The sequence below is a fragment of the Marmota marmota genome, unplaced genomic scaffold (genome assembly GCF_001458135.2).
Source record: "Marmota marmota marmota unplaced genomic scaffold, marMar, whole genome shotgun sequence".
In the NCBI taxonomy this organism is placed as follows: domain Eukaryota; kingdom Metazoa; phylum Chordata; class Mammalia; order Rodentia; family Sciuridae; genus Marmota; species Marmota marmota.
Genome location: NW_026000102.1, coordinates 6,764,336 through 6,779,019, shown reverse-complemented (window position 1 = coordinate 6,779,019; position 14,684 = coordinate 6,764,336). Strand labels below are relative to the sequence as shown.

Sequence of the window (14,684 nt, the reverse complement as noted above, 5' to 3'; positions counted from 1 at the left end):
TGGATGGGAGAGTGAGTGAATGGGTGAGTGTGAGTGTGTAAAAAGGTGATTGAACAAACAAGGAGTGGACACAGGTCACCACAGAACGTGCTGGAGCCCCCCAACCCTGGGCGGGACAAGCCCAGCGAGCACCCTGCCGTCTGAACCCTCCTGCTCCCCTTCCCCAGCCTCTCACTCTGGGGGCCAACCCCTGGGTGAACGGGGAGAGGCCGGAGAAGCCAGATCACATGGCTGGACTGGGATTATTCAAACAAACAAAATGAAGCAGCAAGTAAGCCAACCCTGCACTAAAAATGAACTTTAAAACAAACAACTAGAGAGCCCAGCTCCAGGTGGGTACCCTGCTGCGTCACGTCCCACGTGACAAGAGACCCACCTGCTGCCCCACTGCCCAGCCCAGCTCCTCCACAAGCTGCCTGGGAGGATCTGGCAGAGACCCCTCCCCTGAGGGCACTGGGTGATGTCCCTGGGCAGTGGCCACTGCCAGCACCTCGCCCACTGGAGCCTGAGGGTCCCACGTGGGGGAGAGAGCTCCGCAGCTGGTGCAGACAGGACCTTTGGGCACATCCAGAGCTCATGCCAGACAAAGGGACGGGAGAGAGGGACACAGTCAGTAGGACCTGCCACACCAACCCCAGGATGGCCTCACTTTCCCAGAAAGCCAGCACCTGCCCGGCCTGCAGTAGGGGTTGGCCCTGGCCCCTTCTGCCTCCACCCCTGACCTTGGTTGGTCACTCCAGACAGGTGAAAAGCAACCTTCCTCAGACCCAGCAGGGGCCCAGAGGACACCAGTGGCTAGCACTGCCCTGCACACCTAGCTGGGCCTGGACAGCACACCCCGCTTCCTCTGCCACCCCTGCTTCAGCCCCAGGGCCGTCATCAGTGCCACCTCTGGCAGGCACGGGGGCCTTCAGCTTTGATGTCTGTCCCCTCTAAACAGACCCCTGTGTTCCTCCAGGCAGAGACGGTCAGGCGTGATCAGAGAGCCAGAGAGAAGTGCCCTCGACTGTCCCCCAGGCTGGGACCCCGCCCCCTGGCTCAGGGGAGCTGGCCAGTGTCCCACCCTGTCCCGTCCACTGGAGTCAGCCACTGCTCCCTCCTTCCTTTGCTCATGTCCTGAACAGTGACTCACTTCCCTCCTGGAAAACACCCCCATCCCTTCCCTTCCCTTTATCCTGCTAGCGCTGGGCTCAGGACCAGTGGCTGTGTCCCCAGGAGGGAACTCAAGAAACCCACGAGCCACAGCCCGCGAACCCAGCCACCGCACAACCTCCCAGAGGAGGGTGGCTGACTCCTCACCCAGTCACCTTCACCTGCCAGGGCACCTGCCCCACACCCACCTGCCTGTCCCCTGTCCCCATGCCAGCAGGCCAGGAACCCTTCCCACATGGTCCCTGTGGCCAGTCCATACAGCCACAAGCCGCATCCTTTCACAAACCAGGCTTCAGAGCCGCGGGTCTCAGAGGACGCGATCCTGGGCCCAGCCTGCTCTCAGCCCCAGCCACCCGTCCCGATGTCCCAGGTTGCACAGCACCTGAGCCACGCTGGACGCACGGGGATGCCCACACCTGTGCCACAGCCACAGCCCTCCCTGGCCATGCTCCTGCCAGCTTCAGTGCTGAGAGTCGCTGCTCCGTTTTTCTCTGTCACCTCCCTTTAACAGCCCCTGGCAAGTCGAGCTGCTGGACCAGTGACCCTGGTGGCTCTGGCATTGCTGTGGGGAGTTGTACCCAGTGCAGAAGACCCCGGCCTGCAGCCCCAGGGCCAAAGCCGGGAGGGCACCCGCCAGACAGGCCTCTGCTGGGCAGCAGGTGCAGAGGGACAAGCACACTCACCTGAGAGGCAGCCCTCCTGACCCGGCTGCTGGCTCCATCCCGGGCAGCACCGGAACACGGTGCGGGCCTCCGCAGCATACACCTGCCTGTAGCCTGTGTAGTAGACGGTTCTGGAAAAGAAGGAAGGACACATTGGCCACTGCAGAGCAGCACACCGTGGCTCCCTCCACACCCAGGAGACTGGCTCCCACGCGGCCCAGGTGGGGTGGCTGCTGCCTACACCCATGTGCCCCTGCGGCCGGGTCAGGGTGCTGCGTGCAGGAGGAGCCGTGCAGGAGTCTCAGGCTGCACTCTTCCTGTCCATGCTACCCCACTCCCTCTGCCCAGCCCCCAACTCCCACGGTGGGCCTGCTCCAAGCTGGGGTCAGGTTCCCACCTGGCCCACGCCCCAGTCTCAGCTCCGGCCAGGCTGGGAGGACTGGGGGATTCAGAGTGGATGTGCCCAGCCTAGGGGGGATGGCTTTTGGAGTAAGCTTCATGCCTGAGGGGCCCAGGGCTGGGTGGCTGGTCCAAGGTGGTACCAGGCATCCTTCCTGAGGGGTGACCCTGCTCTTGGCCCTCCCCCACCCAGCCTCTAGCTGCAGTCAGCAAGGCCCCTCCCAGCCATCTGCCCCGTCCACTCCAATGCCGCCTCTTGCTGCTTGTACTGGGTTGAACAGTGTTCCCCAAACTCACGTCCACCTGGAACAGGGCTTGATTCAGAAATAAGGTCTTTGCTTAACCCTTAGTTAAGATGAGGCCGTACTAGATTGGAATGGACCCTAACCTCCTGGTGTCCTTACAAACACACAGGGAGAAGCCGTGTGAAGTAGAGGGTGTGATCCAGGGACACTTCTAAGAGGCCAGCAGCCGCAGCCTGAGAACCACAAGAGGCTAGGGCAGGGACCCCTCCGTTTCTCCAGGGGCAACCAGCCCTGCCCACACCTGGCCGGGGACTCCAGGCCTCCTGAACAGCGAGAGGACAAATTCCTGGTGCTTTAAGCCACCTGGTTTGTCATGGCTTGTTGTAGGAGCCCCAGGAAACACAGGGGCTCAGAGCCTGGCACACACCCCAGATCCTGTGGCTGGGAGGCCTTTGTGCTCACAGTGAAGGAACCGGGCCAGAGAGACTGAGAGACAGGAAAGAGTAGCCAAGGAGGGACGATGGGAGGCCCAGCCCCAGCACCCCCTCCAGTCCCCCACGGTCCACAGGGATGGAATCCAGGGGCCAGCCAACAGCCACTGTGTTGGGGCCCTCGAGCCTCTGGGAGCGGCCAGGCAGCCTGAGTTGTCGCCTCCAAGTGACAGACCACCTCCTTGCTGGGGCTGGCGCATGGGAAGCAGAGTTGGCCCAGGCCCCAGGCCCAACAAACAAACAGGGCGGGGGCCACTTCCTGGACGCACACGTCCACGCCAGGCACTGCACTCGGAGGTGCTGGGAGCGCCTTGCACGACACCTTGGCCCGACATGAAACCACTCGCCTGCGCAAACCCACCCGCGGCAGACGACATGGAGCAGAGCCCGAGTGCACGCCTTGCAGTGTAAACAGCTTGGCTGCCACAGGGCCAGGGTACGAGCTGCTCTTCCCGGCCACGGGTCATCCCATCCCACGGCCCCTAAAGGAAGGACCCTGGGAGAGGAACAGTCAGGCCCTGAGGACTGATCCCCGTTCCCCTGCAGCCAGTGCCACCGGGAGCTGATTCCCACAAGGCTGGGGTCAGGGGACGAGGCTGCTGGGAGGGAGGCCCAGTGGAGCCACAGCTGCAGGGTCTGGGCCTGGCAGGAGCATGGCCAGCTCCGTGCTGAGGGCCACGGGTCGCCCTCCTTCCTCTGGAGGACCTCGCTCCTCTCTCGCGGCTTCATGCAGCCTGAGCGGCCGGTGCTGGCTCTCGGGTTTGCTGGGGAAGGCCCTTTACGCTGGCGGGATGCCAGGTGCCAGCGCAGTCTTATCTGTTCTGGGCCAGGCCAGGCGCCCTGTCACCCACATGGCCCTGCCTGTGGCCAGGCACAGACTCGACAGCCCAGACCCAGACACAAAGCCAACTCCTGCCCAGAGGGTGCAGGAGCCACCAGGGAGCCTGTGTGTGGCCGATGATCCTTACCCCAGCTCAACCAGACGGGGAAACTGAGGCCCCCATGGCCCTGAACCTGGCCTAAGCACGTGGATACAGAGTCTGTCCTGTGACCCCTGGCCCTGGTGGCCACCCCCAAAGAGCTGGAGAGGAGGTGCCCTTGTCTGTCCAGGGAAGCTGGGGTGCAGCTGGTGTCGGGGGGACACTGCTGGCCCTCACATCTGCCCAGCCCCTTTGCAACCTGCTCAACAAACCAGGGAATTCTCTGCACAGAACTGTCAGAGCGACAAGGGCTAGAGGCCAGGCCGCAGGGGCAGGGCCCTGGGGCCCAACAGGTGGTGGCCGTCGCCCGCAGGCAGAGCCCACACCTGGGGCCCGTTGGCCTCACAGTGTGTGTAGCACTGTCACCTGTCACTGGCTCGCCCAGTGGCCAACGGGAGCAGCCTGACAATCATCCCTGGCCCAGGCATGAGGCCATGGGGCAGCAGAGCCAGGTCCCCAGGCTGAGGGACGTGCGTGGCGCTTGGCCTGCCAACACCAAGGCCAGGCAAGGTCCCCATCACCTGGTCCCAGCTGAGGGAAGCGCCTGCCAGGCCAGGCCAAACCCAGGCCCAGAGGTGCTCCTAGAGCTGGGGCCGGACTGAGGCCAGCTCTGCTGCCCACCACGGCCAGGCCTCCCTGCTGGGCTTTCACCATACTCCCCTCCCTGCTGCTCCGGGCCCCCGGCAGCCTTCAAGCCTTAGTGACCCCCAAGAGAGATGCGGGGACATGAAGACGTCCGCTGGTCCCCCAGAGGTGGAGGAGGGCTCACAGAGGGCACCTCTGAGTGGGCAGACTGTAGGCCTCGCTGCCAGCGCTCGGGCGCGGAGCCAGGGCCCAAGGCTAAAGCTTCAGCCCTGCCACTCACTCCCGGGAAGCCACGGCCCAGCGCCCAAACCCCTGGGCACCGGTTTCCTCAGGTCAAAGCGCTCGCTGCCTGCCTTTTAGGGACTGAAGAAACGCAGCCTGGCTGTCCTGGATGCCCACACAGCTGTCCAGGGAGCCAGATGACACAGTGGGTCCCCTGCCCTCTCCCTGCCGCAGACACTCGGCTTCCCTGCCCTGCTCTGTGCCCAGCAGCTGGGAAGGCCACTCCAGGGCACCTCCGATACGCACCCGTGGCATGAGGTGCTGTCCCCCGACGTGTGGGTCAGCTCAAGAGCTGAAACAGCAAGTAAGGTGGGAAGGGTGACGAAGCCCACGGCCCGGCACTGGCTCCTGTCAGCCCACTCAGCGCCCACGCTGCTCAGGGACCCACCCAGGGCCCCCCCAGCCCGGGCTGCGGGGCCAGAGGCCCGCCCTGCCTCCGAGCCCTCCTCCAGGCCGGGGACCTCCTTCCTGCCCTCCCCAGGACCAGCTGTGGCTCTCCACATGCAGCATGTGCTGTCCCCACAGAAGCAGGAGGAATGGCCTACTGCCACCAGGGACACTGCAGCCATGACCAGCTCCTTGTCACGTGACTGTCCTTAGGCCCAGGACTCAGGGGCACCAGACAAGGCCTGAGGGCTCCAGTCAGGGACAGGAACTCCGGTACCATTGCAAGGAGGAGTGGCGTCCACGGAGGCGACTCACTGGACTGGACTGGGCAGATGGGGAGAAGAGGATGGGGTCAGGCCAGCTCCTGGGGAAGGGTAAGCAGGAAGGTGCAGCAGACAGACCTCTCAGCTCCACCACCTGGGCTGGACAGGCATGGACAGGCGTGGACAGGCATGTGGAGACATGGCCTGCAACTCGGCCCAGCTGTGCCCAGTTCCCAGAGGTTGGGAAGGGACACCAGAGGAGAAGAGAGACTGCACATTCCACGCACACTGAACTGGGGCAAGCCTGGCCACCACAGCCACGGGGTGACAGTGCCTGGAGGCCAGGCAGAACACTGTCCCATTGGCACCGAGGCCCTGAGAGCACTCGGGCTACCCGGAGTGGGCGTGGAGCAAAGGCAGACCTTAGCCACATTCCAGAGTCAGCCAGACTGGACAGCTGCCCTGCCCCCCCATGACCCAGAGCCCAAACTGCTCCCACTGAACCCCATGGCAGAACTGCCACATTCCTGGGAGGGAGGGTTGGAGAAGGGTCCGGACACCTTGAGCTGAACCGTGCCAGGGCCGGAGTCCTGGAGCCAGACCTGCACAGGCCCCAGCCACCGGGGAAACCCTGACAGCATGGCCCAAGCACAACCCCGGCAGGGAGGCTGTGGACGCATCAGCACTGACCCAGAGAGTAAGGTCCTCCAGAGGCTGAGGCTTCCTGGACACCTTGCCCACCCAGCCACCTGGGAAACACTGCACCCTGCGTCCAGCCACAACAGGCCACAGCAGGGAAGTCATGGAGGCTCCTCCAACTGGCCACCCACCACAGAAACCACCCTCTCCAAGGTGAGGACGGGGACCCGAGTCTAGGCCACCGAATCCCTGTTTCTACTGCACACCCTGGAAGCTGCGGGGAGCAGCCCCTGGAGAGCAATGAGGAATGTGTCCTTCCTGCCCAGGCCATTCCTGCTGGATGCACAGCTCCTGTCCCCCAGCCCACCTCCCAGCACCAAACCTGTCTCCAGGCACTGCGGGGTGGGGGACGACAAAATGGCCCCGGGTGAGAAGCAGCCACACTCAACCACACTCCTCCTCCTTCACTCAGCATATGAGGAACTAACTGTCCAGCCAACAGACATTCACCCGCCGTCCCCAAGCCCCTGAGCAGGCCGAGCAGACATGGAGCCCCCAGGAGGGCAGCCCAGGGCAGGACCAGGACCCCTCCTTCCTCCACCCACTGGGGGCCGCAGCCATGCCCCCCCCCAGTCTGCACCCAGGCAGGTTCTACGGTGCTGAGTCTACAAACAGGAGAGGCATAAAAAGAACTCCTTGAGCTTGATTTTGAAATAAAACATTGAGCAATGAAAGGTTTCACGTGGGCTTGGAAGAGGCCCAAGGGTCAGGCAGCAATGGCCTCCAACCGGAACTCAGCAGGTGAGCTCGGGCTCTCTGCCGGCTGTGCCCAGCACCCCTCCCTGGTGGGGCCCCACACCTCTCCACAGAGCCGTGACTTGGAGCCTCCCTGGCACTCTGTCCTCAGAGGGGGCATCCGGTGGCCCTGAGGCCAGGATGGGTGCAGCCCCAGCCCCCACTGCCCAGCTCCTGCCCACAGCCCCAGGTGCCCAGCACCTACCTGCGCTCGTGGCCAATGCACCATGCCTGGCGCCCACAGCCCGGCTTCCACACGGACACCATGCGACTGAGGGCCTTCACACAGGGCCGACGATGGCCCACCAGGGTCAGCTGCTGCTGGGCACACACATGGGGCCTGGGACAGAGAACAGGGACAGTCAGCATCTCACCACCCACCTCTGGTTGGCACAGGCTCCTCCGGCACATGGCCCTGGGAGGCCAGGCCTCCAGAGCACAGCCCTCCCAGTGCCCACCCAGGCTCGAGGGTGAGGGGGGTTCGAAGAGGAACCAGGACCACAGCACCCCCACACAGGACCACACACTGCCCAAGGTGCTGCCTGATCCCCCAGGAGCCAGGCCAGGAAGACCCCACACCACCTTCCAGATGGCTCAGTCCTCCCGCTCAGGGCTTCTGTTCTCTCCACCCGGCCCTCCCTGCCCCATCCCTGTGACCTCAGTGACTCCCAGCACCCTCTGAGCCATGCGGGCTGTTGGCACAGTGAGAAGGGCATCCCCTCCGAGGAGCAGGAAATGGAAAAGTAGCGCCATGGTCCCCACCCCTGCCAAGACCCATAGGACTCCCCTTTCTGCAGGTCCCCACCCCAGGGACTGCATAAACCAGGCCAGGGAAAAGCCAGTGCTGGGGGCGGTCAGCGTAAGACAGACCCCCATGCCCATCAGGCTGTGAGGTGGGGAAAGGTCAGTGGAGGGACGACCCCAAGCAAATTAGCAAGGCCCTGTCTCAAGATAAAAAATAAAAAGGGCTGAGGAGGTGGCTCAGTGGTAGAGCATTTGCTTGCACATGTGAGGCCCCGGGTTCAAACCCAGCCCCCCCCTGCACATAATCCATGCCCTCAGGAGGTGGTGGATGCCCAGAGCTTGGGCTCACCCAGGTCAGGTGGCCTCCAAAGACAAGTTTCAGTAAAAGAGGACACGACTTAAGTGCTAACAATTAAGTCGGATCAAGTCAGAAGCCAGCAGGATTCTGTGGGACCTTAAGGAAGAGGAGACCAGGCTCGCCCAGCAGGGCCAGGTTCTGGGCTTGATCCCCAACACGAGGGGCAGGGCCTGTGCTCTGAGTGGACCACATTGCATGCTACCTGGGGGTACACTGCAGTGAGTCTGGCAAATCCAGCACCTGGGCCCCCACCACCATTTTGGGGTATCAGAGCAGGCAGGAAGCCACTTCTCTCCCAACCTCCTGGCTGAGCTCCCTGCTCAGGGGACACAGCACATCCCTGGCCTCTGTTTTCAAACCGTCCACCTGGGCAGAAGTTCCTGCTTCCCATACAGCCCCGACGTTTGTCTGGTCTGCTGGGGGTCCCCAGGCTCAGCCCTGGAAGACCCTGGCTGCCCTGTCCCAGGACCTGGCCCTAGGCCAGCCACCCCCAGACGGATGCTCTTGCAACCGAGGACTTTATTTTTCCTCCTCCTGTTGCTCTCGCTGGGTGGGAAGCCCGCCCCTCAGGGAGTCACACAGCGGCTCTGCTTTGTAGCCAAGATGAAAGCACCAACGAAGCTGGGTCCCCAGCCTGGCCTGGCCACAGCACCAAGGCCGAGGTCCTCCGCCCCAGGCTGACCATCAAAGACTGGTGGCCAGGGCAGAGCCAAACCCAAATCCCCAGTCAAGTCCGCAGGACCAGGCTGCCCAAGACGTCCCATTCACACCCCTCCTGCAGTCTTCCGTGGCAGAGGCCAGCCAGCCCACGTCTGGGGGGACTGCAGGGTGAGGATCCTCAAAGTGCAGGACAGGGCAGCCCAGGATCAGGATCCAGGCTCTCCTGTGAGCTCCCAGTGGTACCTGCTGCTCCGGCCTCACAGCTTCCACACCCCCCGGCTCCTCCAGCCTGGAGCAATGGGCCAGGCGGGACGGATGTCCCCAACACTCCTGGAAGGAGGTAACGGTGGCTCCCTGCATTACCTGCTCCAGGTCACTAATAAGATGTGGAGCCAGGCCTGCTCTGGGGTTCCATGCCTCTCAGATGACTGCACAGGACGCGGGCCCCAGCTTCCCAGGGGCTGTGGCAGGCCAAGGATCCCAGCCTGAGTTTATGGGGAGAGGGCCAGGCAGGGCAATGAGTCAGGAACGGGGGTCCCCTCGTTAGGGAAGGGCTCATCAGCCTTCCTTGGGCTGCATCCTGGACTCAGGGCCCTGAGTCCCCCCAGTCTCATGCCTGATCCCACCAATGCCAGAGGACCTCACGGCCTACCAGGACCACCCTCTTCCCCCTTCACTCTGTGCCCCAGGAGGCGACCTCACAAACTGCACACCCCCCACATGAACACACGGCCCTCTGGCTGGTGGTGGGTTTGGCTGCTTACAGGACCAGCAGAAGGTGGCTGGGGTGCTATCCCTCCCCTGGGCAGGGCAGCCTAGGCAGGCCGCCGCCAGGGGCTGCCTCCCCACCCCAGGCCACAGCTCTGCTCTCCGGCCCTCTCCCAGCCAAGAGAGAAACCTCCTCTGTTCTAATCGGAGCTCCCCCAGCCAGCCAGGGCCCACTGCAGCCCTACTGTGCATCCAGGCACATGCAGGTGGCGAGGTGACAGAAGGCCTGTGGCAGACACACAGCCACCTCAGCCAACCTGGAACTCAGACCCACCTGCAAGGGGCAATTTGCGAACAAAGGCCTTATGGAGACAGGGCCAGGAAACAGTGGACAAAGGCCCCCAGGGTAGCAGCCACAGGATTTAAGAGCAGGGAGAAGCAATGGGAGGGGAGGATCTGGAAGGAGCCACAGCTCTTCCCAGCCTGGCTCCAGGCTTCCCAGAGGTCAGGTGAGCGAGTAGGACACAGGAAAGACCCCTGCTCCACGCCTGGAGAGAACAGCAAGTTTGGGCAAGTTGGATGGGGACCCAGAAAGGCAGGCAGCCAGCAGTTTTCGTGAGTGCAGCAGGGGCAGAAGCCTCTCTCAAGAGCAGAAACGTCCACCAGTCACCATTGAGCTGCTGCCCCCCAGGATCAGAGCCCCAAGTCTTCTGGCAGCCGTATGAGAAGCAGGCAATCAAGTGGCCCAAAGCCTGTGTGCTAACCCCTTGTGGGGCTGCAGCTCCCCTTGGACAAAGGCACGGGGACCACAGGAAGCAGAAGTGTACAGCAGAAGTCCCCTGGAGTCGAGGTGCAGGCCTTTCAGTTTCTGGATGAAAGGTTCCCAACACAGAGGAGGTCCTCTGTTGAAGAGACCACAGGAAATCTTCCTTCTTGGAGCAAAGCAAGACCCAGAGTAGAGGCCCTGGGGGAAAGAATCTGCCTGCCTCCCCCCAGTGTGGAACTCTGTCCACTCCATCCCCAGGGGGCCGCCTCTCTCTCCTCCACAGCCAGGTACATAGAGTGGCCCAGCGCCAGGCCCTCTTCCAGAATGCTGGATAGGAGGAGCCTGAGAAGCCCCTTTGTGGCCCCTGAAGGGGGCTTCAGGGTTGCGGCTGGGAGGCCCCAACGTGAGCTGAGCCCAGGGCCGTGGCCAGCCCCTCTGCAGCTGGCAAAGGCCTTGCCAGGTTGGCCGGCCCCAAGCCCAGGCACCCTGCAGGGAGTGCTGGAGTGGGGGGCAGCCAACAGGCTCTCCCCACCTCCTCCTCCTCCACTTTCCTTTGAGGCCAACACAGGGATTGCTTTGCTGTTTAAGAGAGACCGCTAAATGGCCCGTTGGGGAATCATCTTTCAAAATTAAATTCATCTCGGCTGGCTCCCTGACCGTCTCTTCCTGCCCATTCTGGTACTGAATTCCTTCTCCCTGCAGCTCCAAAGCACACGTGTTTAACACACAAACCAGCTCTGCAGCCCCGTCTGGGTACACCCCGCCCCTGCGAAGGCCCCCAGACCCCAGGAGACAGGCTTTGGAGGAAGTGGGAGCAGGCCGCTTCCTCTGCCGTCCAAGCCGGCTCCCAGGCTAGACCCTGCCGGGCAGGGGGCCCGGATTCCTCACCTCCCTCCCCAGCTCAGCATCTGCCTGAGCAGGCAGGACCCACATCACAGAGGCCGTGAGGGAGGAGGCACAGGCCTGCCACAGGGGCTCCCCAGACCCCACCGGGAACCCTCTCCCCAGCTAAGGCAAAGAGCCCATTGTTCTGGGGCCCCCGGACAAAGCCCAGGAGCTCGGTCCCGGTTTCCGACGCCCGGAGGAGCCTCTCCTGCTCCCGCGACTCACATGCTGGGCTGCAGCGGGAGCAGGGGTCGCGGCGGGACAGTCGCACGCACCGCGGAGAGCAGCAGCAGCAGCAGCGCCGGAGCCACCGCGCGCCCCGTCGCCCTCGGGGTCGCCCTCGCCTCCGCTGGCAAAGGCATCGTGCGCGCGGCCAAGCCCCCGGTGCCTCTCGGGTCCGAGGCTCACAGACCGGCCCTGCGGCCCGGAGCCGCCGTCTCCGCGTGCGCCATGCCGGGGAGAGTGCGCGGGGCGCAGCACAGGTGCCCAGGAGCCGGCTTCCCGCCCGCNGAGACTCAGCAGCGTAGGGAGTAGCACCCCAGCTTCTAGGCCTTTCATTAGTCCAGCGGAAGCTCTGGCCACAGGCACGGAGCTCGGGCAGCCACGTATCTTGGTATTTTTCTTCCTTTCTTAGGAAAAAATGATGAGAAGACTCGAGAGCCCTCTCACACACGATTTCAGGTCATAGTAAGAGGACCTCAGGAGAATCGATTCTGTTATCACAGAAGTAAGAGCAGGTACTGCCCCTGCCCTGCCTCCACCCGCCCAGGACGCGCCCCCGACCTAGGCCCGCCCCACACTCCCTCGGCCCCGCCCAGGGCTCCTCTTCCAGCGGCTCCCCTACCCCTGGCCCGCCGGCAGACCGCCCTTCCCCGCGTCCCCCAGACTCCCACCCCGCAAGCAGAGCCCCTTCGCGCTTCCTGCTTATCTCAGGCTGAAAGTCCCAGGCCTGGTCCCACCTAGAGCCAACCCCCGCGCCCCGCGGAGAACAAGAGAGGCACGCCTCGCACACCCTGCAGAGACAGGTCTCTACGGACCCCTGGCCCCAGACCCCGGACTCCGGGGACAGCCCTCAGCCTCCCCTTCCTTCTCAAGATTCCCAGGGAAAGCAGCCTCAGTTTGTCTTCCTCGTGGACCCTCCATCCAGCCCTGGCATCTCATCCATGCTGGTCCTGCTTGGGGAAGAACTTGGGGATTGGGTGGGCAGCCTCTGCAGCCCCCCCGGGTACCTCCTACATTGTTGGTCAACCACTTCCACGCATCTTCATTCGTGTTTCTGTGCAGAGTGCTCTTGGAGGTGGCGGCCGAGGACCCAGAGGCACCGCCGAGGACAGAGCCCTTCCTGATCTGCTTTTCTTCTTTTACCCCCGGTTTTGGTTTGGAAGTGACCGACTCCAGTGCAAGGACCAGCTGTCCCAAGGGTTGAACTCGGAGGTCCTGGGGTTAGTGAGGGCCAGCCTCTCCCAGCGGGTTTTGAATAGCCTGGGGAGGTCCAGTCTGGACAGGATCTGGTGGAGCCGAGAGTGAGTGTCACACCCAGGTGTGTGAGGGCCAATGTGCCAGTCCCAGCTGGAGATGTGCATCTGAGACCTTCCTCCTCCCACACCCCCGGTGGTCTGAGTAAGAGGAACCCTGAAGGCTCCAGAATCCCCCTCCCCTAACAGCCAGCTCTGAAGAGAGCCCCTGAAGGGGCTTGGAAGATGGAGAATCACAGCTGTCCAGAAGCAATGGAGACACAGGCACGCGTGCATACACACACACACACACACACACACAGAATCTGAGCCCTTCCCACCACCTGGAGGGGCACATCTGTCAGGTCAGCCCAGCAGTAACTCCTGCTCTACACTTGAGGAACCTCAGGTCAAAGGAAAGGAGGAGGCAGCCCTGCCCCTGGCTTCTGGCTGCGGGTCTGGGAACTGAACGCTGGGATCATGGGGGTCTGGCTCCCAGGACATTTGCCAGCCCCACGCTCTGCTGCCTGAAAGTCAGAAAAAAATACTGAAGGCACAGAATAGATGGCAGGCAGTTCACTGGACTCTGGATCTCAAATACGGGTTGGCAGCTCTGCTTGCTGATCCTCCAAACAGGACCCATTCTGCCCCATCCTGCCCTCCATCTCACCCCTCCTCCCACCCCTCCCTGGGATCTCGGTAGTAGCAGCTGTCCCAAGCCTGGTTGGCCCATGCCCCAGCTCAGGAACCGTTTCCTCCTGATCTACCCTCACATAGACCAGGGTCTGCCTTCAGGAAAACCTCCCCAGTGCCCACCTCAGCACCCCGCCCCATCCTGTGGGTATAGACACAAGTTAGTTGAGTGTCTCTCTAACTTTGGAACAGTGCAATAGGACCATCCATTTTTTTTCCACCTTGTTTGAGGGGAGGGGTACTAGGGATTGAACCCAGGGCCACTCTTCAACTGAGCTGCATCCCCAGGCCTTTTCATTGTAAGAAAGGGTCTTGCTAAATGGCCAAGGCTGGCCTCGAACTTAGGACTCTCTTGCCTCAGCCTCCAGAGTCACTGAGATTACAGACGTGTGCCACCACACCCAGCTATTTTTCCCAACTTTGCATCTCATCCTCTCTCTGGAGCTGGCTTGGCACAAAGGGATGGCCAGTAAGGGTGTGTGAGTGGACAGATTAGCACCTTGGAAAAGTTCAGGGATGCTCTCTGAATTGCACCCTGCCCCCAGGGCAGAGATGACTCACCGCCTCAGACGTGTCTCCAGCTTATCTGAGGAAGAAGGAAAGAATGTGGACAGATTCTGGGTTAGAAGGAGATCTCTGGGCAGGGCAGGATCCAGGTTTTATGGGGCTTACAACATAAAATTCAGAGACTCTCTTGAAGCAGAGTCATAAAAAGAAGTTTTTTGTCAATTTTACAAAGCCCCAACCACCCCCTGCATGAATTCCTAGCCCTCCCCTCCCAGAGTGAAAGAGCTACTGCAGCGAAGCTTTCTTGACCTCACTGTGATTCTGCCTCTGTCCACTCTCATCAGCTGTCAGGTGGACAGTCCCCAGCAGGCGTCAGGAAAGAAAGGACAGGTGCTTCCTACTGGGAGTCCCTGGTTCAGGACACCTGCTGTCACCTGCTCCCAAGGCACCCGTGGCTGGGGTCTGCCCACTGTCCCCAGGCGGAGCCCTCCTCAGGCACAGAGGTGGACTGGTGAACCCCCAGCCTAGAGCTCACTTCTCCAAACAAGACAGGTGCAGAAGGAAGGCCCAGTGCTGTTCTTTCCCTAAATCTCATACCCTTTACCCAGATCCTGGCTCCTCTGCCCAGCCTGGCACAGAGGGCATAGGCAACCATCAAACATCCAGCAGCCAAAATTCTCAGGTGCGTCTTCCCTCACATGACTGACATGACAACAGACTAATGAAGGTACCTGGAGTTCATATCTTAAAAGTCAGACTGCACACAGGTGTCTAAGACACTTATTTTTTATTATTTATTCTTATTTTGGTACCGGGGTTTGAACCCAGGGGCTCTCAACCAGTGAGCCACATCCCCAGCCCTTTTCATTTTTTGAGATAGGGTCTTGGTAAGTTGCTAAGGGCCTCGGTGAGTTGCTGATTCTCCTGTCTCAGCCTCCCAAGCTGCTGAGATTACAGGTATGCCCAACCATACCTGGCTATGAGACCCTTTTAAACAGATTTAACTCACAATAAAGTTCATAGCAATCA

At 61.9% G+C, this 14,684-nt stretch overlaps 1 protein-coding gene across 1 annotated transcript in view; it reads right to left on the bottom strand.

The window, feature by feature from the left end:
- Positions 1–11,504, bottom strand: part of Megf6 (multiple EGF like domains 6) — a 94,503-nt gene extending 82,999 nt beyond the window's left edge. The window contains exons 1-3 of the mRNA XM_048783761.1: positions 11,227–11,504; positions 7,086–7,220; positions 1,836–1,945 (exon numbers count right to left, since the gene is read on the bottom strand). Of these exons, the coding sequence (XP_048639718.1) occupies positions 1,836–1,945; positions 7,086–7,220; positions 11,227–11,363 (382 nt within the window). The 5' untranslated portion in view covers positions 11,364–11,504. The remainder of the gene's footprint in view (positions 1–1,835; positions 1,946–7,085; positions 7,221–11,226) is intronic.
- Between the last annotated feature and the right edge of the window lie 3,180 nt (positions 11,505–14,684).